Here is a 19,272-nt window from a genome sequence, read left to right as displayed (position 1 = left end):
GTGCCCGAGCTTTTTCAGCCCGCAAGGGACAGGTCAGCAGCCCCCAAAACGCTTCGTTGTTGGCAGGGAGGGGGTCTCGGGGTGAGGGAGGGCAGCACGCGTTGGACTCACTTTGCAGAGCAGCCGCAGTGGCAGCGCTCGCTGGCTGAGAGACGTTGTGCAGTGTAGAGTAGCACAGAACGGAATTGTCCTGGAACTGTAGGGAGCTCAGGGACGGCTCTGTCGTGACAGCGGGGTCAGTCTGGGGAGCGCTGCTCCCCTCGCAGGCTCCGGCCGGCCGAGGGACGCGGTGCCCTCACAGACACGGGCTGGAAGGGGCTGCGGGTGTGTGGGCACAGCCCGGGCTCGCCGGGAGCGCACGGACACCGCCGTGGCTGCGGTGCAGCCCCGCTCTGCAAGGCTGGGTCCGGCAACGGCGGCCGAGGCAGCCACGGGGATGTATCGTGTGTGCACTGCCTGTGCAGCCGAGTGGACTTATTGCTTGTGCAAACTGTCTGGGTCAAAACCAATAAACACTGAGCTCTGTGCCTGCATTTGTCACTGAGCTGAGTGTCCTCACACCCTGTCCTGGACCATGTGCCCAGCAGCTCACAGGATCACAGGATCACAGGATCACAGGATCACAGAACCTGCCGTTGGATGGGACCCACAAGGATAATCGAGTCCAACCCTCAGCCTGCACAGGATGATCCCCAGGAGTCACACCATGTGCCCCAGAGGATCATCCAAACCCTCCTGGAGCTCTGGCAGCCTTGGGGCTGTGCCCACTGCCCTGGGGAGCCTGGTCAGTGCCCAACCACCCTCTGGGGGAAGAATCTTTTCCTGACATCCAACCTAACCCTGCCCTGACACAGGTCCAGGCCATTCCCTGGCTCCTGTCCCTGGTCCCCCCAGAGCAGAGGTCAGTCCCTGCCCCTCCTCTGTCCCTCCCCAGGAAGTTGGAACTGCAGTGAGGTCTCCCCTCATTCTCCTCCAGATGAACACACCATGTGCCCTCAGCTGCTCCTCACACAGCTTCCCCTCAGGGCCCTTCCTCATCTTCATTGCCCTCCTCTGGACACACCGGCAGGATAGGTCACCCATGGTCACAGCTGAGGTGGTTCTGCCCCAGCTGGTCCTGCACAGGTCCCCTCAGCTCCCCCAGTGACCCCCATTCTTGGAGCTCCATCAGGTGCTCCTGCTTGTCCCCCGTGCAGTCGGATCGTCCGTCTCTGACCTTCCCACAATAAGACCTTCTGACCCAGGAATGGGCTGGCCACAGTCCAGCACCTGAACAAAGCAGCTTTTCTGCTAAGGGGGTATTTCTGCCATGAGAAAACTCCACCCCTATACAGCATTTTCCTGGGGTTTCCTGCCTTTAATAGCCTGACCAGCAGAGCTGGTTCAGGACACAGGTAGGATGCACATTCCAGCAGTGAGATGTGTTGCCCTAGTGAAGGTTTGGCAGGGCTGTACAGGCTGTACAAGCTTGACCCTCTGAGCTCTGCCCTGGTGCTCACTGGAGGTTGGAGAGCACAGCCATGATTGTGCCTAGCCCACCCAGCAGACATGGACCCCCAAAGCAGTGAGACCTGCAGCTTTCCTCCTGGTGCCTCCATGGCCCAGAGCTGCCTGGCACCACAGGCACACCTCCCAGCCACACAGGACACAAAGGGAATCATGGCGTCACCACGTGCCTGAGCACAGTGGTCATGGACAGGAGGTCATGCCCATCACCCCTGAACTTCTTCCCTCTGGGGGCCCAGATCTCCCCCACCAGTCCCTGCTCGTTCCATGAGCAGCAGCCCCTCAGGCTCCAAAGAGACTCCTTTCACCTCGTGGCAGGATGTTTGGTCTGTTTCCAAATCCCACCTGGCTATGCTTCCCCACAGGCTGCTGAGCCATGATGTGCATGGAAAAGGCACAGATGGGAGGAAGGAGCTTCCTGGGGCTCCGGAAGCTCACATCAGGATGTGAGTCTGTGAGCAGAGGGTGAAGTGAGTGGGAGCCCCCAGGGACCTGAGCAGGTCTGGGACCCATTACAAGCATGACAGGAAGTTACTGAGTCCTGACTGCACCACATGGATCCAGCAAGGGATGAGTAAGGAGTAAGGGTGTTTCCTTTCCTTCACCCTTTGTAATTCCAGAGCCTCATGATTGCAAAATCACAATGACCCCAAAATGTGATAGTTCAACTGAATAAACAATCTCAGAAGGATTATTGGCTTCACTGCTCTGTCATGGAGAAGTCCCACAGAGCACTCAGAGCCGGCACTCAGCTCCGTGTGCTCCAGTTCATTTTGCTCAAGTCTGGGTGGGAACTGCCCCAGCACCATTCTGCAGTCACACACACTGCCTGGGGCTGCACTGGGGGCACTGGGAAAGCTCATCCTGCTCCTCCCTCCCTGGGGGCAGATGCCCTTGTACTGTTTTACACTCCAAGGAGCACTGTAGGGGCTGTGTCTTGTGACACAGCCTCTCCTCCAGGAATAGCTGTGGATCCCATGAAGACACTGAGGCTGTGGGGGCACAGATCCCCTCAGCCCAGCTGGCAAAACCTGGGGAAAATGTGACCCCTCTGGCAGAGCTCCCCCCTTGCTCTGGTTTCCAGTGAGAAGGAAGAGAAAGACAGCAGGCTGCTGAGTCTCGAGCAGGAGTCAGATCTAGGATAGCTGCAGGAGCAGCTGCAGAGTCAAATGGGTGTTTGGTACCAAGTCCAGCCCCGAGTGAGATCTGCGGGACCTCCTCCTGCCACAGTCCTTATGTCCAGCGGAGCGAGGCAGGAGCCACACACATCTTCCCATGTGGAGATCCAGGGAAAGGGGCTGGGCAGCCCCATAAGCAGATCTGGGGGAGCAGGACCTGGGAGTTGATGGGGAGGGGGAAGAAGAGAAAGGCCAGGGCTGCCTCCTCCCCATCTTCCAGGGAATGAGATCCCAGCGCAACCTGAGGGGGCTTAAAGACCCCCTCTCCCAGACTCCCATGCTGGGAGATGTGCAGAGGTGTTTGCTCCTCCCTCTGCACCCAGACGGGCTGGGCATGGATCCTGCACAGCAGAAACAGCACAGTAGCTCATGGAGACTGCAGGGATCTGTCCATGGGAAAGCTCTGGGCAGGCTGGGCACGGCCATGGCATCACCATGCAGGGCCCACCCTCCAGCTACTGGTTCAGTCTCTGAGGCTGGTGCAAGGACAGACACAGTGTCCTACAGCACAGCTGTGCTAGTCCTGGCTGGGGAGTCCAGGAGGGTGAGGGAATGGATATGAAACCATTGAACATCCCTTTGTCCACCCATCCGTAGAATCACAGGATAGTTTGGGTTGGAAGAGACCTTAACACTCATTCCACTCTCTTGCCGTGGGCAGGAACACCTTCCACTATCCCAGGCTGCTCCAAGCCCCATCCAACCTGGCCTTGGACACTTTCAGGGATGGGGCAGCCACAGCTTCTCTGGGCAACCTGTGCCAGGGCCTCACCACCCTCACAGCCAACAATTTCTTCCCAATACCTAATGCAAATCTCCCCCTTTTCAGTTTAAAGCCATTCCCCCTTGTCCTGTCACTCCAGGCCCTTGTCCAAAGTCCCTCTCCAGCTCTTTTGGAACCCCTTAGGCCCTGGAAGGAGCTCTCAGGTCTCCCGGGAGCCTTCTCTTCTCCAGGTGAACACCCCCAGCTGTCCCAGCCTGGCTCCAGAGCAGAGGGGCTCCAGCCCTCGGAGCATCTCCGTGACCTCCTCTGGACTCGCTCCAGCAGTTCCATGTCCTTCCTGTGCAGGGACCCCCGAGCTGGAGGCAGCTCTGCAGGTGAGAATTCATCAGAGTGGAGCAGAGGGGCAGAATCCTCTCCCTTGCCCTGCCAGCCATGGGGACGTAGCCAGGATACAGTGGGCTTTCTGGGATGCGAGTGCATCCGTCCATCCGTCTGTCCATCCATCCATCTACCCCAGCTCGGGAGAAGAGCTGGGAGAAGCCGCTGCGGGATCTTCTGGGACAGGCGAACGAGTGAATTCACCCTGGGGATGGAGCCCGTGAACGGTTCCCCCTCCTCCTCCTTCTCCTACTCCTCCTCCTGCTCCTTCTCCCTCTCCTCCCCCCGCCCCGCCCTTCCCGGACCGGCCCCGGGCGGCGAGCGGTGAGTGCGCGGGGCGAGCGGGGCCCCCGAGGGACGGGGCTTCTCCCGTCCCCATCCCCATGGCCATCCCTTCTCACCCCCCTCCGGCCGCTGCCCCTTCCCCTCGGGAGTCCCGCCCCTGCCCTCCCAGCCTGCCGGGCTCCTGCCCGGCTTTGGGGAGATTTGTCAATTCTTTTTCCCGCTGTTTCTCCCATTCCTGGTGGGTTTCCTTCCGTCTCACGCCCGCCCCTGGACAGAGACACAACCTGAGCGTTCCTCCTCTTTCCTCCCGCCTTTAACTGAAATAGGGAGAGATGGTGGAAATTGGGCACCTCGTGGGGGTGGCTTTGGGGAGAGAAGCGTTCCTTGTCCTTTGCAGGCTGGGCAGGAGTGAGAGCCTGCTGGCTCTATGTTGAGAGCAATTTTGGCCATGAACTGTGCCTGAAAGGGAATGGGGACCTTTTTGATAGTGACCATCGATGAGAAGGGAGAGCAGCACTGGGCCAGGTCCGTGGGGGGAGGCAGGAGGCGTGGGGGGCTTGTCTGTCCTCTGTGACCCAAGAACAGCACACGAAGGGCTGTGGGGCAGGGCAGATGGGGTGGCGTTTTGAGGCAGGGTGGCTCAGGGGCACCTCTCCATCAGGGCCTGTTCTTTCATGGAATCACTGTCAGCGTCATTCTCTGGAGTTACAGCTGCCTCCTAATGTTTGTGAGGAGGCACTTGTGCCCTGGTATCAGCCCAGGTGGCCATGACAATGGGACCACAGGCTCACTCACCAGCCTGGGTGTTTGCAGCCATAGCTGAAGGATGTGATGCACTGCAGCTGGCACTCAACTAGAAAAGATCACAGATGTCCCCCCCTTGGGGCTGCTGTGATCAGCAGCCCTGATTTTAAGCAGCTGGAGGGTTGGGTGCATTCTTGATCTGTCCACCTCACATGGATGTGGCCCCACAGCACAAGAAGGCAGCAGGTTCCTGGTGTCTGTGCTGGTACTGTTGCATGGGCTCGAAACCTTCCCATGTCTGACCTCAACTGGCCAAGGGCTGCAGGGAGGTCATCCAAACTCATCAGATTTGGGGAAACAGCTGTTCTGCTCCTGTTTTTCTCCGAAACATTGACAGAGATCTTAGTAAACGCTGTGCTGCTGAGGGCTGCCCATCTAGCCTCTCCTTTTCCAGTGCAAAGCTGAGGTGCAGATTACTGCCTTGTGCAAAAGAGCAGAGCAACTGACCTTGTGTTTTTCTCCATCTGTTGTTTTTCAGACGTCCTCAAAATTACACCAACATCGAAATGAATGAGTGCGGGGAGATCGCAGCAGACTTCTAATGCTCCTGGGCACAGCTGGCTCTGACAGCCCTGGGGCCAGGGATGTGTCTCAGGGGGGCAGAGGGGCTGTTCAGCTCCCCCACCCAGTGGGGCTGCTGCACAGACCTGCAAAATGCCCAGGTGTACACATACACCTACATTGGTGTGTGTGTGCATAGAAATACCCGAATTGTTTCTTACCCTTCTTAATTTTAACCTCAGACTCCAGGAGACCAAAGAAACAGGCTGGGGACTTCTAGGCACAGGTTGTGCTAAGTGTGGTGCCTGGACACGGAAGACTGCTTGGCTGATGTGGAGGAAGGACATGCCCTGTCTCCTCTCAGGATTCACTGCCGGGTGATGAGCCAAGGCCACCCCCATCAGACCTTTCCATGACAGGTAAAGCCAGATCTGGTCTCTCTGGACTTAACTGCTGCAGCTAGGGTACATCAGCCTCCCTGAGCCTTTCTGGTCCAGGCAAGGAGTTCTCAGCATCGTGCTCTGCTCTGCTTGAGCAGCTCTGCAGCACCAGCAGCCTGGTCCAGGGACAGCCCTTGCTGCTGTGGATCACAGTCCTGCCCAGAAAAAGGGGTTGGAGGAGAGATGAACACCCAGTTCATCAGCTCCTGCCCAGGTGTAGTCCTGCCAGACAGTGGGCAGCAGCAGTGCCAGATTCTGGATCTGTTGAGAATGTGGGGTGAGGAGGGTGGAACCTGCTCAGTAAAAGATTGTTTCCTCCACATCCCTAATGGTGCAGCAGCTGATGCCAGGTTCCAGTAACACCCTTCATGTGTGGAGTGCTGGTCTCACCTTGTGGGTTTGAGCACCCTGTGCAGTTCCACCCATGGTGCTAGTGACCCAGACAGACCCAGCCTACTCACTGCTGGAGCAAGGGAAAATGCAGACAGAGATCCCACCACTGGATCTGAATCATGATGTAAATAGGTTTTTACTGAACAACGTTCTGCAGAGGGAGGACAGGAGGTGTTCCTGTGATTGACCATCACAGCACTCATGATTGACCCTCATGAGCAGGAAGCCTCATGTTTCCTTTGAGTCCCACCTCCCTGCTGTGTCCCTCTTAGGGGGCCGCCAGCCAGCTCCAGCACCAGCCAGGATGAGCAGCACAGGAGTGAAGCCTCAGCCTTCCACTGCCCAGCCCCTTGTGCCAGGCAGCCCCTTCCAGTCAGCAGGGCTGAGAACACCAGGGACCTTCTCTGCTGGGTGCTGCACGTAATCCTCGGGCAGCCTCTGAGAGGTGGTTCTTCCTCCCGGCTCCATCAGCACAGCACTGGAGCGCACCGGCACTGCGGGAGCTCACATCAGCTCCATCTTGAACTGGCTGAAGTTGGGCAGGGTGGGCGAGGGCTCGGCCATGCTGCTGAAGGGGCCGCGGGGCTGGTTGGCTGGCACAGCCCCGTGGCTCACTGTGGAGCTGAGCTGCTGCAGCGTCATCAGCACCTCCTGCTGCAGCCGCTGCTGGTGCTCCTGCTGGCGCTCCAGGCGGCACTGCTGCTCCAGCACCACGTGCAGGGCCTGGCTCAGCCTCTGCACCTCCATCTGCACAGTGTCCAGCTTCTCAGCAATGGCTTGGGAACTGGGAGCAGAGGGGGGCACTGGCACACCCCAAGCAAGTTGGTGATTTTCTGGACCCACGGCGTTCGGCAGGGCAGTCTGAGTGCTGGCATCTTTGACCTGAGTAGGGAAGGTGAAACATTAGCAGCTGCCCCTTTGATGGCATTTAACAAGAGAAAGATTTATTCTGCACTAGCTGCAAGGCTCAGAGAAAAGCTCTCAGGGAAAGCCATCATGTTGTTGCAGACCTCTAGACCTTAGCATGAGCTGCACTTCATCCCCACCCCACTCCGGAGTCCCTGGTGCCAAGTGTCCTGTCAGCATGTGTTGAGCCAGGATGCTGCCAGACAGCAGTGCGGCTGCCCACACTACAGCCAGGCTTGTGTTTGCTCTCTGCAGGGACAGGAACAGCATTTCGTGGCCTTTGCTTTCTAACCCTTCCATTTCTTGTACTGCACCCTGAGGCAAAGGGCTGTTCTGCTCCCCGTGAGGGATCACATGCTGGTTTTGAATGCCAGGGTAGCCTCTCAAGCAGCTGGCAAGGGCTCTTGGCAAATATCTGAGTGGGCTGGAGAAGGCTTTTGCTCTCTCTGAGCAGAGACAGGGTCATGGATGAAGGCCCAGCCTGACTCACGGCTCTTTTGTTCCCAGCATGTCATGGCCAGAAAGGCAAGTGCCAGCATCCTACCACCCTCCATGTGGCAACAGCACTGCCCATCAGTGAAGCCTCTGGAGGTTAGAGATGCTCCGGAGGGGCAAGAGCATTGGGGCAGCCACACAGCCACACTGGCACCTGCCTGGGGCTGGTGTGGGGACTGCTGTGTCATGGAGGTTTGTCCCATGGTCACCACTGCTGCCAGCAGAGCTGGGCATGGCCATGGGGCTGGCCAGGTGGCTGTGTGCCCACCATGGTGGCAGGATGGCCACAAGGACAAGGACCTGCTGAGACAACATATGTGTGGCCACATCCTGGGGGTCTTGTAGCAAGGCAAGGCAGGGGGGTACATGTTAGGGATTATGGCAAATGGAAGGTGGCCATCCTGACTGTGTCACTCTGTCCTGGAGTGTCCACAGCCCTTCATCTCCTGGTGTGGCACCAAGCCACTCAGCTGCTGGTGTTCTTGGGTGGCTGGGAGAATCTCCTGAGCTGGTACTGACACTAGGCCTTAAAGAGAGGTCTGTGAGCTGCAGGTTGGAGGCCAAGGCTGGCAGCGACTGGCATCTCCATGGCCAGCATCCGCCAAGGGCAGCAGTGAGTGCTGGCTGCAGGTGGGTGGGCAGCAAGCCCACAGCCTCAGCCCCCCCAGAGGGGCTACCCAGATACGCTCACCAAGTGCCACAGTCAAGCATTGCTAGGGAAAGCAGCCTACAGAGGCTGGGGGGCATTTTTGGGAGCCTTCCACACCCAACAGCCTGTCCCAGCACATGGTGTGGATGCAGCAGGGCGCTGTGCAGAGCTGCCCAGATGGCAGCTCCACACCGGCTCCTGGATGGAACAGATGGGCTCCCCCATCCTGCCATCCTACCTTTTTCTGCCAGAGAACAGCCCTGTCTACAGTTGTCTTCTTCACCACCAGGGCTGGGTTCCTGGTGTGAGGTGTGACCAGCCGCCCTCGGCTGGGCAGTGGCTGGTGGGGGGTGGCCAAGACCCTCAGAGCGGGGCAGCTCCCCGGAGCCAAGAGGGTGCCTGTGGAGCTGTCGTCACCTGCAAGGGATATAGAGAGAAATGCCTCAAAAGGAGGCTCTTGGGGGCTCCCCAGTGGGGAATGGGGCCCTTTCCCCAGCCCAGCACTTACAGGGGGTGGCCATGGTGCCCCCATTAGGGAGCCAGGCCTTACCATTCCCAGGGGCCGGCCCCACGGGCAGGGTGTCCCCGAGCTGCCCACCGTCCTTGCAGAGGGAGGCCACACTAACCATCTGGATGCTCTCCTTGGTGTCCTGGCTGCCTGTGGGATCCCCCAGGGGCACTGCAGGGGGCCGGGTGCCCAGCAGCCTGGGGGGCTCAGCCTCGTGCCCCTGCAGTGGAGGCCAGGGCTGGTCCCTGTCCCAGCCAGGTGCTGCCAGCCCCAGCTCCACGCTCTTCCTCTTGAGGAAGAGGTACACGGCCTGCGGCGTCACCCGGATGTCGTCCAGCTCCAGCACCTTCTTGATCTTGCGGAAGCTCAGCCCAGCCCGGCGCAGCTCCACGATCCTCCTCTTGGCATGGTCGTCCAGCCGGCCCATGGCTGCAGGGCCCCTCCTGCTCCCAGCTCCTACATCCCTGGGGCACGCCTGTGCTGGGGACTCCGGCAGCCCCCCAGGCAGCTCCAAGCCCTGGGGGATGGTGCTCAGGCTCAGCTACTGCCCTGCTGCCAGGCTGCTGGCTCTGGCCTGTGGTGCATGTGGTGCCATTTCCAGCTTCCAGCAGTGACACAGTTCCCAGATGGAAAGGAGGTGGCTCTTCCCACCAGGATGAATATGGACAGCCCCAAACCCATCCCTCGCTACACAGAGCCCCCTTAGAGTGAGGGGTCCAGCTTGGTCCCCCAGCCTGCCAAGGGCACAGAGGATGGTGACGGGCTTGTCCCTGCCCAGCGTCCCAAACTGGACATCAATCCCACCCTGCCAGCAGCACAGCAAGGAATCAGAAGCGGTCAGGATGCCAAGCAGCAGCTCAGTGTCCCGGGAAGCTTGGTGTGAGTCCTGGCAAGTGGCTGCTCATCACACAAGGCTGGCAGGTCCCCGGCAGAGCCTCACGTCTCCTTGGCAGCCTGGAAAGTCACAGCAAGCAGAACTGGAGATGCCCACGTAGAAACTCCTGCATGGGAACTGCTGATGCTGCAGAGCCTGCCCTTGGGTCTGGAGAGAGCACTGTCCTGTACCTCTGGAGAAGCAAAATCAAAGAAGGCACAACTGTAAATGTAATGGTTGCAGTTCCTGTGCTTCCCCCTTCACACCTATGTATGTGTAAACATGCACATGTATGTGCCTATACACCTATGGTGGAGGGTTTTTTCCATTTCCTACCAAATTCCTTAATCTCCAGGCATTTCTTGGACCCTCAATGCTGCAGCTGCTGCCTAAAGGACATACTTTTTGGGTTTCACTTCACTGAAATAAATATCCTTCAAGAATTCCCATAAGGCAGCAAAACAATTTCTGGATTAGCAATAGAGGCTGCATCAAGTGGCTGCCAAGCAGATGTGATACAGGAGCCTTTTCCAAACCCCGCTTCCCTAGACACATGTGGATCTTAAAAAGGACAGCAATATGTTGTCTTGGCCAAGGAGGCACAGAGACATCAGCCTCAGGAAAATGGAGTCACTTAATTTAACAGAGGAGTTGTGTCCCTCTGCATTTTACTTCTTCCATGGCAAAAGAGAGAGACATTAACTCCAGAGATCCAGCTCTGTTTGCATCTAAAGGCCATGCCATGCCCTGCTATGTGCATTAGGGACCTTGCAGATAAGAGCTGGGGGAGTGGATATAGGAAAACAGACGTCCCTGGACACAGACACAGCAATTGCAGAGCAAGAGGAAAAGCTCAGAAATCCTCAACCTTCCCCATGCCAAGGGAAGATGCTACAAGGAGACCATCCCCTTGAGGCTGCTGGTATGAGGAGCTCGGGCCCTGGCAAGATAGTCTGCCCTCCTCCCAGAGCGTTTCCAGACATGGCCAGAGGACACTGGAGTGTCTGAGCAGCTGGAGACAGACACATACCATTTGTATCAATGCCAGAAGAGCTGGCACCCATGGCTGCAGCCCTCATCCAGCTCCACAAGGAAGGGGATGATTAGAGTGTCTTGGAGATGTGCAAACTCCACGCAGCATCTCCTCCAGCTCCCTCTCCACTGAAGATGTCATGCACCGTGTACCACCCCCCCCCCCCCGTCCCAACACCCTCCTTCTTCACATGCTTACCCCCTCCAGACCTTCCCAGCCCTCCACAGAGCTCCCACGGCCCTGCTCTGCCTTCCTGGGCGTGGGGACAGCTCACAGGAGGCACAGACCACCCGCTAACCCCACATAAGCTCAGCATTCCCAATGCAGGATGTTCCCCCACAGCCCCCCATTGGCTGGAGGGGCAGCAGCATGAGGTCTTTGGCCAGGACGGCTGCAGGCAGCAGCTCCATGGAGATCACCAATGCTCAAGGCTTCACCAGGCTCCTTATGCTTCAACAACAGCACTTGCCTCCACAGCAAGGCTTTAAAAAAAATATATATTTACTGATCAGAGGTAGACCAAGATCTGGAAAGCCATTTCAGAAAAGACACTGAGAAGCTGTGGGTCAGAGTCCAGCTGGCGAGCAGGAGATGCAGGAGGTGAGTGCAGACAGAAGTGCACGTCGAAATCCAGCTCTGGCCCTACTTACACCTTGAGGGTGGACAAAGTGCACAGCAGCTGCTCTCTGCCCCTGTCAGGGGAAAAGGGCTGCCAGTGAAAGCAACAGATAATACAGTATTCCAGCAATTTCCTCCAAGACCACAGAATCAATTAGTTTGGATTATTGTGTCCAACCTTTGACTGATCATCACCTTGTCAACGAGGCCATGGCACTAAGTTTTTTTTCCCATACTAAATGTGCTCCCTATTTCCACAGCTGAGTCCATCACCTTCTCTTCTTTCTCCCTCTCCAGAGGGGATTTTTCCCATGGAGCTGCAGCTTCCGCCGTGCACACAGCTTATCAAGTTACACATTCACAGAGATGAGACCTTTACACTCACCTAGCCTTCGAGGTGTTTGTTACTCTCCAATAATTTTTGCACAAGGAAAAACAAAAATCAACCCAGTGAGAGGGAAGGATTCAGAGATTTTCCTAGACCTGTGATTTTGCATAGGAATGGAGTTCCCTTCACTTTCCAGGGGCAGGCTGGGGGTGACATTGTTCCTCTGAAGGTTTCTTATGCCACTTGGAGAAGTTAATTCCAGAGGTGGTTTTGCAGAACAGGGAAAAAGAGCATCCATGGAAGAAAATTTACAGCACTGCAATTGTGTGAGCTCACTCTCTGCCTTGATCCCCTTCCATTTCTGTGGATATCAGGAACACAAAAAGGTTTCATCTCCTCCATAAAGTCCCTGTAACAGCTTGTTCTGGGCTGACTCAGCCTTTGCTACTTCTAAAACAGAGCAGCACCACTAAGTCAGCTTGGCTTGGCATGTCCACACAAAGTGCTCTGAGCTGAGTGTGGACACTGTAAGTCCCCTGTTCCGAAATCCCTCTTGCCTCCACCTCCCCAGCTGTCACACTGTGTGCCACTGGCCACAGCTGCAAGTCCTTTGGCAATCCCAGATTCTACATCTTTCCCCTGCAAGCCACGATGGCTCCAGTGTGATTCCTCATGGTCTGCAAGTGTCCTCTCCCACCCACACCCCTGTTTTGCAGTGGGATGGGTAATCCCAGGGGGAAGACACAGTGACTGGAAGACTCAGCTTACAGCTCCAGCTGGGGAGGGCTGTCCCACAGCACCATGGGCTCCAAGTTTTGCCCTTTGGTGGGTTGGATTCTGAGACCTTACCCAGCCAGCTGGACATACACCTTTGTGTGAGCAGCTGCACGCTTTGTTATACCACCAGGCCTGCAACAGGAATTTTGCTCCAGTCTGCCAATTTAGGTGTCTGTCCAAATTTCAGATCAGCCACTCTTTCTTCAGCTGCTGCTGAATGCTTGCAATGTCTGAAGTTTTTAAGTACTTAGTTGTAGCTGGGAAAGCTGCTTTACCCAGGTATTGCTGCTGGTAGTCTTTCTATTCCATAACTCTGCAAGCAGCTATATCCACCAAAGCACAGCCCAGAGCCTGGAGCAGCCTTCTCCTCACCAGGATTATTTCCTTAGCTCCTACACTCTCTGGAGCAGAAAATACTGCAAAATGGAATAGCCTCAAGAGAGAAGAACGAAGGCAGCACTCCCACACATCCCCAAGTTCCTTTCAGAGCAGAGTGGATTTAAGGGTTAACCCTAACTCTAACCCTAAGAAAGAGGAAGAAGAGCATGAATCCAAGTTTCCTACAACCCAGGTGATGTTACCTAACTACATGCCTTAGGGCAAACAGGCTTTTCCTCTGCACCACTTGTTTCTATGCCAGCACAAGCCCCTGCTCCAGGAGGTGATCCTGAGAGAGAGAGGAACTCCCCAGTGTCCATCCTGCAAGTCCCTCAGGGCAAAGCTCCCCCATCTGCTTGCACACACAGACACACACCCCCAGCCATTGCTGCCTGTTTCTCCCACAGTCCTGCAGCCCTGATTACCTGGGTTTGAATGCCAAATTCCCCAAGAGTGAAACATTAGTTGTGTGACCACAGAGCTCGCTTGTGTCTGGGCAGATTGGCTTCTCCCTTCTGTCTTACAGCTTGGACATGGGCAGTGTTTACCCTGCAGAGGTACAAGCAAAGCTGCTTCTGAAATTCAGGCTGGGTTGAAGCAAGAAAGAGTTAAGCTTTCAACAGCCATGCCACAGGTTACCCTGGGGTTGTGTTTTCTCAGTGGCTATTTCAACCATCTGAGTTAGCTGCACAACAGCCTGGCCCCCGAGATGGAACAGCCTTGGAGAGATGTAGGCACTTACATAGAGACGGGCTGAACCAGAGCAACAGGCTCCCACCCACTATTTCAGGAGCAGCACAGCCACAGGGTAGCGGGTACAGAGGTGGAGCAACAGGTCTCACTGGAGAGACAAACTGCTGATGCTGAGAACTGCTCTGACTGAAGGAGATGGAGGAGTGGGAGGAGGAAAAACTGTGACCCACAGGGAGCATGAAGATGCAGAGCAAGAAGATGCAAATCATCCTGTCTGGTCTCAACAACTGAAAACAGACACTTTATGTTGTTAACATCCCAAAGGATGTTGGGCTCAAGGGCTTGGTGTGCTGCTCAGAGTGCAAAATACTCCTGCCCTAAGAAGGGCCATGTAGGATCGTGAACAACAAAGTTGGATGTGGATATGTCTCTCCCCTTTCAACTTTAACTTTGTACAGCACAAGGCCAGTGTACCAGGGCTTGGGAAATTCACTCCTAATGGATTCAGAGTTGGCAAAAGGGGATTGATCCTCATGGACCTTGTAGGGAAACACAAGACAAATCTGTCAGATCTGGGCCTTGTGGCTGGTGGCAGCCCAACAAGGTCCTCTTCCCACCCTTTCCATTGCTTCTGGTTTCCAGATCTCCTTCTCAGATCCCCAGCACATATTGGGAAGCTGGAGCAGCTGCAAGCAACTGGGGAGGGACACTCATCCATCCTCATTGGTTTTATGGCTTTCCCACATTTTTAAATAGCTACTGCAGAAGCTGGCAAGACAAGTTCTTTTTCACTCTGCAGCAGCTCAGAGGGGAAAAAAATTATTAAAATCATCTCCAGAAGCACAAGAAGGACAGTGCTGGATAGGATTCAGATATGGATTCAGACAGCAGGAAGTGTATCAAGTAGAGCAAAGGTGCTGTGGAAGGAGCAAGTCTGCCAGGAATGCCCCAATCCTCACCCTGCAGAGAACTGTGCTCTGTACACAGCTGTGGGCAGGACAAACAACTGGTACAGCAATCCTCCACTGGGCTTCCTGCCCTCAGGGCCCTGTTCCAGTGCCTGCCTGGCACAGCTTGGAAAGGACATGGATAGTTCTTGGCTCTTCACATAGGGAACAGTTTCACTGCTGTACAGACAGACTGGAAAGTCTTAGCTCTGTGGAGACAGGGTGCTCATGGAATCACAGGATATCCCGAGCTGGAAGGGACTCACAAGGATCTTTGAGTCCAACTCCTGGCCCTGCACAGGACACCCCAAGCAAGGCAATGAGCTGGCAATGTGGTTCAATGGAACCTAGCTTGTAGAGAGATGAACAGTATTAGGTGTCCAATGCTGGAATATTGCCAAAGCAGGAAGATCTGTGCCAGGGAAAAATGGCCATTTCTCCCAGGCTGCCATTTTAGTCAGTGTCACTGCTTTGTGGGACTTGCCAAGCAGCCTGGAAGCAACGCCATTATCTGACAGCACTGACTGTTACCAGCCACATAAACAGCTGCATCCCACCTTACAAGCCCTAAATTTCTTTGCAAAGTTGGTGAAGGAACAGCTCTGTTACAGGTTTTATTAAATGCTGATGGATCAAGTGAATTTAGACAGTGCTGCTGCCACCTGAGCCGAGCTGGCTCCCCTCTGAAGGGGTAACCTCAGAAGAAGCTTTTCAACCAACTTGTACTTCAGCCATGAGAATGGCAGAGAGAAAGGTCTGGCTGTCTGGCCCAGGGTTTGAAGTGAGCTGTTTAGAGCCCACAGCTTGCTTTGCTCTGTCACCCATGATAACTGCCTCATTCCTTTAGGCTCTGCTTTCAAAGCAGTTGAGGAGCTAGCCCTGCCTGGCTACGCTTTAAATCCTCAAATGCAAAATACAAAAATTCATGGGTTTACTTTAAGGTTTGCAGAACATGCAGACTGAAGAAGGTTGGATCCCCACAAGGTTTCTTTAACTGTTTGGGGGGTTGCAAAACCAATTGTAAGTAGGATGATACACATATTTGCTCTTGCCCCAGACAATGTCAGTATAAGCCTGGAGCTCACTGGGGAATAGAGTATAAAGATACAGTGGGAGAATAAATAGGAGCATGTTGGGACGTTTAGGGGCACAGGGTAACAAAACTGTATTAGTGTTGTTAGTACTGTTATCTCACGTTTGAGGGGAGGAAAGGAGCAGTTTCAGGAATACAGGAAAATCCCCTCTGATGGTGAAAAGGTCCCAGGCCACACAGCACAGAGCAGAGACTCTGTAAAAAAATCACACTGATTGATAGCTTTGAACAAAAAGGCTTCACATTGGATCAGCTCTCCTGCATCCCAAAACCCACAGGTCTCCCTCACACCATATTACTTGGTCTGACAAATTCAGCATGGTTGTGATGTTGTGCCTGTACCTGGTAAAGGTCAGGTTTGTATTAAGAAATTATTTGGAGCATCCAAGCCTGATATTAAGCACTGTGGAACTACAGCTTGAAGGAACAAGAGGCTTTCACAGAGCACCTGGGAAGGCCTGTGGAGAGGAACAGGCTAGATTTCATATCCAGGCCCAAAATCCATCTATGCCCTCAAACTGAATTTGTCAAGGAGAATTTAAGTATTCAGCCAAGAACAACAAATGCCAAGTATCTCAAGGCCCTGTCTTTACCTGTGCCTCTCTTTAAAGCATTATGCACTTTGAGTCACTGCTCTCCAAAGATGCAGCCCTTCCAGCAGAGAGAACTGCACTGGCTAAACCACAAGCACACCTTGAATTTCTAGTGTCTTTCACATGTATGAAGAGGAAACAAAGAAATTACTGCAAAGTGTACCATGATATTTGCTCCTTATGGTGAAAGCAGGATGTTTGACCAAGTTTAACATTGACCAGGCATATTCCTACAGCATCAGGGCATATAAGTGTTGCAGGAAAACAGAGAAAAAAGGGCATCTTGGCACAGGTTTTGGGTTAAGAGCACTGAAATACACAAATGTATGCACTGGCACATCCAGGGGCAGACAGTCCTGAAGTCCTAAGCCTGTTCAAGGACTAGCTACCAGTGTGCACTGCAAGAAAAGCCTCAAACCTTGAGAGAGGACAGGCTAGGTGTTCAGAGGCTATGGGTGAAGACTTAATTCACCTTTAAGTATTTCAGCTAAATTTATAAATTCGCCTCCTTCTGCAAACTAGAGAGGAACCCTCAAAATCTCCTATTTTTGCTGTTGCAAACCTATGTAGCTACTCGACAGTGCAATCATTGGAACTCTCTCAATTCTCTGCAACAATAACAAATGCTGTTACTACACATCAGGATGAAAAGTTTCCAAGTCCTCAGAAGACAAATTCCACACCCTGCAATTCCTCTAAGGAAGCCACACAGGCTGTATCCTCTGAAGCACATCTACCCTTACCCTCATACAGGTGCAGAAGGAGTGTAAGACTGAACAGGGAGGGAGACCAAAGATCTTCTGGCACACAGAAAGCACCAGCATCCAGAGGCTGCAGGCTGAGCCAGCGCATTGCAATCCCTACAAATGCTAAGCCATGCCTGGTACAGGGTACTCACACCTCACCGTGATAAATGAATGCCACTGTTGCTGTGGGGAGAGTGACCCACAGATCCCCTGGAGCTCGCGGGGCTCAAGGAGAGCCATCTGTAGCCACACCACCACAACCCAACGCCAGTGAATGGGAAGGGCAAATGAAGCACCAGTTGCAAGTCTGTGCAACACAGAGGACAGGCACTCAGCCTCAGGTAGGATTTAGAGACATTAATTAGTCCCAACCACATCACAAGCAGAGCAGTTCACCTGAGGAAGTGGCAGTAAATAGCCTGTACTCAGCAGCTTGGAAGTGCAGGAGGGAAGGGACAGAAAAACACAGAGGTAAGAGCAGCCCTGGTGGAGCTCTGTTCTTTCTTCTCCTGCTTGTCCACACGGTGTCTTGCCCGAGCAGCTTTGTGGTTACCTGCTGCCTTAAACCCACCGCCCAGCATCCAAAGGGGTCTGGACTTCCGCTAGGAAACAGCTGGGCAGGTTTCTGAGTTCAAGAAGCAGCTGGAGGACAGCACTTCAGCTCGGGCACACCAGTCCCAACCCCGACCCTGAACATCAGCGCAGCACTAGCCTCCGCATCCCTGCTCGCCCCCGGTGCCTCTGCCCCGGCGTGGCCGCGGGCACCGGGGTTCGCCAACACCCCACCCCGTGCTCCCACCCCCTCAAACTACCACTGCCGGAGCATCTCTCATCCTTCCCCGTGACGCTCCCAGCACCCAAACCAGCTCCGTGCACAGAAGCAGAGGGGCAGAGCACCCACGTACAGGGACTGCCGACGGCTGCCGGGATCCTCCCAGGCGACGGCACCGCCTCGCTGCCGCCGCCGCCTGCTCGGGGCCGCGCCCAGACCGGCTTCGCGGCACCCAACTTTTTGGTTGAAAAGCTCCTGCCCTCTTTGTTTGGTTGGGGCAGAGCCAGCAGAGGCTGCTGGGAAGGTCACCCAGGAGGAGACTCTGTACCGGGAGGGAGGAGCCCTCTCTTAACTCTTTCGGGGCAGCCCCGCTGCGGGGCCGTGAGGAGTCACATCCCGTCGGCGGCCTCGGGGCACAGAGCTGGCCGTGCCACCCCAGAGCATAGCCCAGGCGTGCCGGTCACACCTGTGCCACAGGACGGAGGAGAAGCCCCTCGGGAGGCAGCGATGCTGTCCCTAGAGGTCCCATCCAGGGCTGGAAGCACCAGCTCCATGCTCAGCTCTGCTGTGGGCTGCTGGCATGGGGCAGAAGGTCATAGCAGTGCCATTCGCTCTGAAACTGAAGCGGACTCCTGTTCTCACTTCTGCTGGTGCCCCCAAATGAGGTGTTCGAATATCCCTCCTTGTTCAGGCTTGGCCTTATGGCTCAGTCCTGCCAACTGCTGGCAGCCACTGTGAGGGGGATCAGCCCCCTCTCACCTTGCCACCACCGTCCTGGGGCTGGCTCTGCTGCTCACAGCTCTGCAGGAACCTGCTCCAGGGGCATAGGTGGCAGGAAAACTTTTCCACAGCAATATTTTTCTGCTGGTTCAGTGACCTCACTTGACCACCCTTGGAGAGATGAGAGCCATTATGGGAATAAGGGTGTGCATGGCTTTGGGATCACCCAGCCCTTATGGCTTTGTCACAACTGAGGGAGAAGAAAACGTTAAACACTGGGCCCTAAAGCCCCAAAACAATGAGCACAGACAAGGGAAACAAGTCTGCATCCTTCTGGCCCAAGGAAGCACAGCCTCTCCCCCAGGTTCTTCTCTCTGCAGTAGCACCTGGGGTGCAGACCAGATTGGGATCCAGCACTAAAAGGCTGTCACTGAACTGTACAACCTGTTGAAAGCCATAGGTCCTGCAGGTAAGGCAAGCTGAGACTTGTGGCTGATCTTTGTGACATCCATATTGCCATTTATTGCATCAAGGCAGTGGTACGTGCCATCTTTCATAAAGCAGTTTTCAGATTAGCAGCTAAAATGTGGTACAGAAGAGGTTTGGTGTATTGTGTCTTGTTCTCCAGCCATGACTGCAGTTTTTCTCTCATGGGCACATTTCTTAAGGCTTCCCTTACTCAGTGGTTACTATAAATATAGACAAAAATGGGCAGCACAAAAATGGACTGAAGACTTTATTAAAGCACCATAGAACCTAAGAATTAAGGCTGCAGTACCTAAAACTTCACATGTAACGAGTTAACTGGGAGAAAGGTGAGAAGACCAACCATGTTGGGTCTGCCCCAGGTTCCTTTGGGACATCATCCTGACTCCAGCAGGCCGACTAGCAGATCTGGAGCAGGAATGTAGAAGCAGTGTAAGCACATAGTAA

General features: G+C 54.8%; 1 protein-coding gene across 2 annotated transcripts; it reads right to left on the bottom strand.

Moving 5' to 3' along the window:
• Nucleotides 1-6,320: 6,320 nt before the first annotated feature.
• On the bottom strand, nucleotides 6,321-17,914 carry LOC135422871 (uncharacterized). 2 transcript variants are annotated; one of them, XM_064672414.1, is made up of 4 exons: nucleotides 17,753-17,914; nucleotides 8,810-9,834; nucleotides 8,498-8,676; nucleotides 6,321-7,091 (listed from the first exon to the last, which is right to left on the bottom strand). In XM_064672414.1, exons 2-4 carry the CDS (start codon nucleotides 9,192-9,194, stop codon nucleotides 6,714-6,716), a joined length of 942 nt encoding a protein of 313 aa, XP_064528484.1. In that variant the 5' UTR covers nucleotides 9,195-9,834; nucleotides 17,753-17,914; the 3' UTR covers nucleotides 6,321-6,713. The 2 variants fall into 2 exon arrangements, with proteins under 2 accessions (XP_064528484.1, XP_064528485.1); XM_064672415.1 differs by lacking the exon at nucleotides 17,753-17,914 and adding an exon at nucleotides 13,201-15,224.
• Between the last annotated feature and the right edge of the window lie 1,358 nt (nucleotides 17,915-19,272).

The sequence above is a fragment of the Pseudopipra pipra genome, chromosome 16, assembly GCF_036250125.1.
Source record: "Pseudopipra pipra isolate bDixPip1 chromosome 16, bDixPip1.hap1, whole genome shotgun sequence".
Taxonomy (NCBI): domain Eukaryota; kingdom Metazoa; phylum Chordata; class Aves; order Passeriformes; family Pipridae; genus Pseudopipra; species Pseudopipra pipra.
This window is presented reverse-complemented; position numbering and strand designations above follow the sequence as displayed.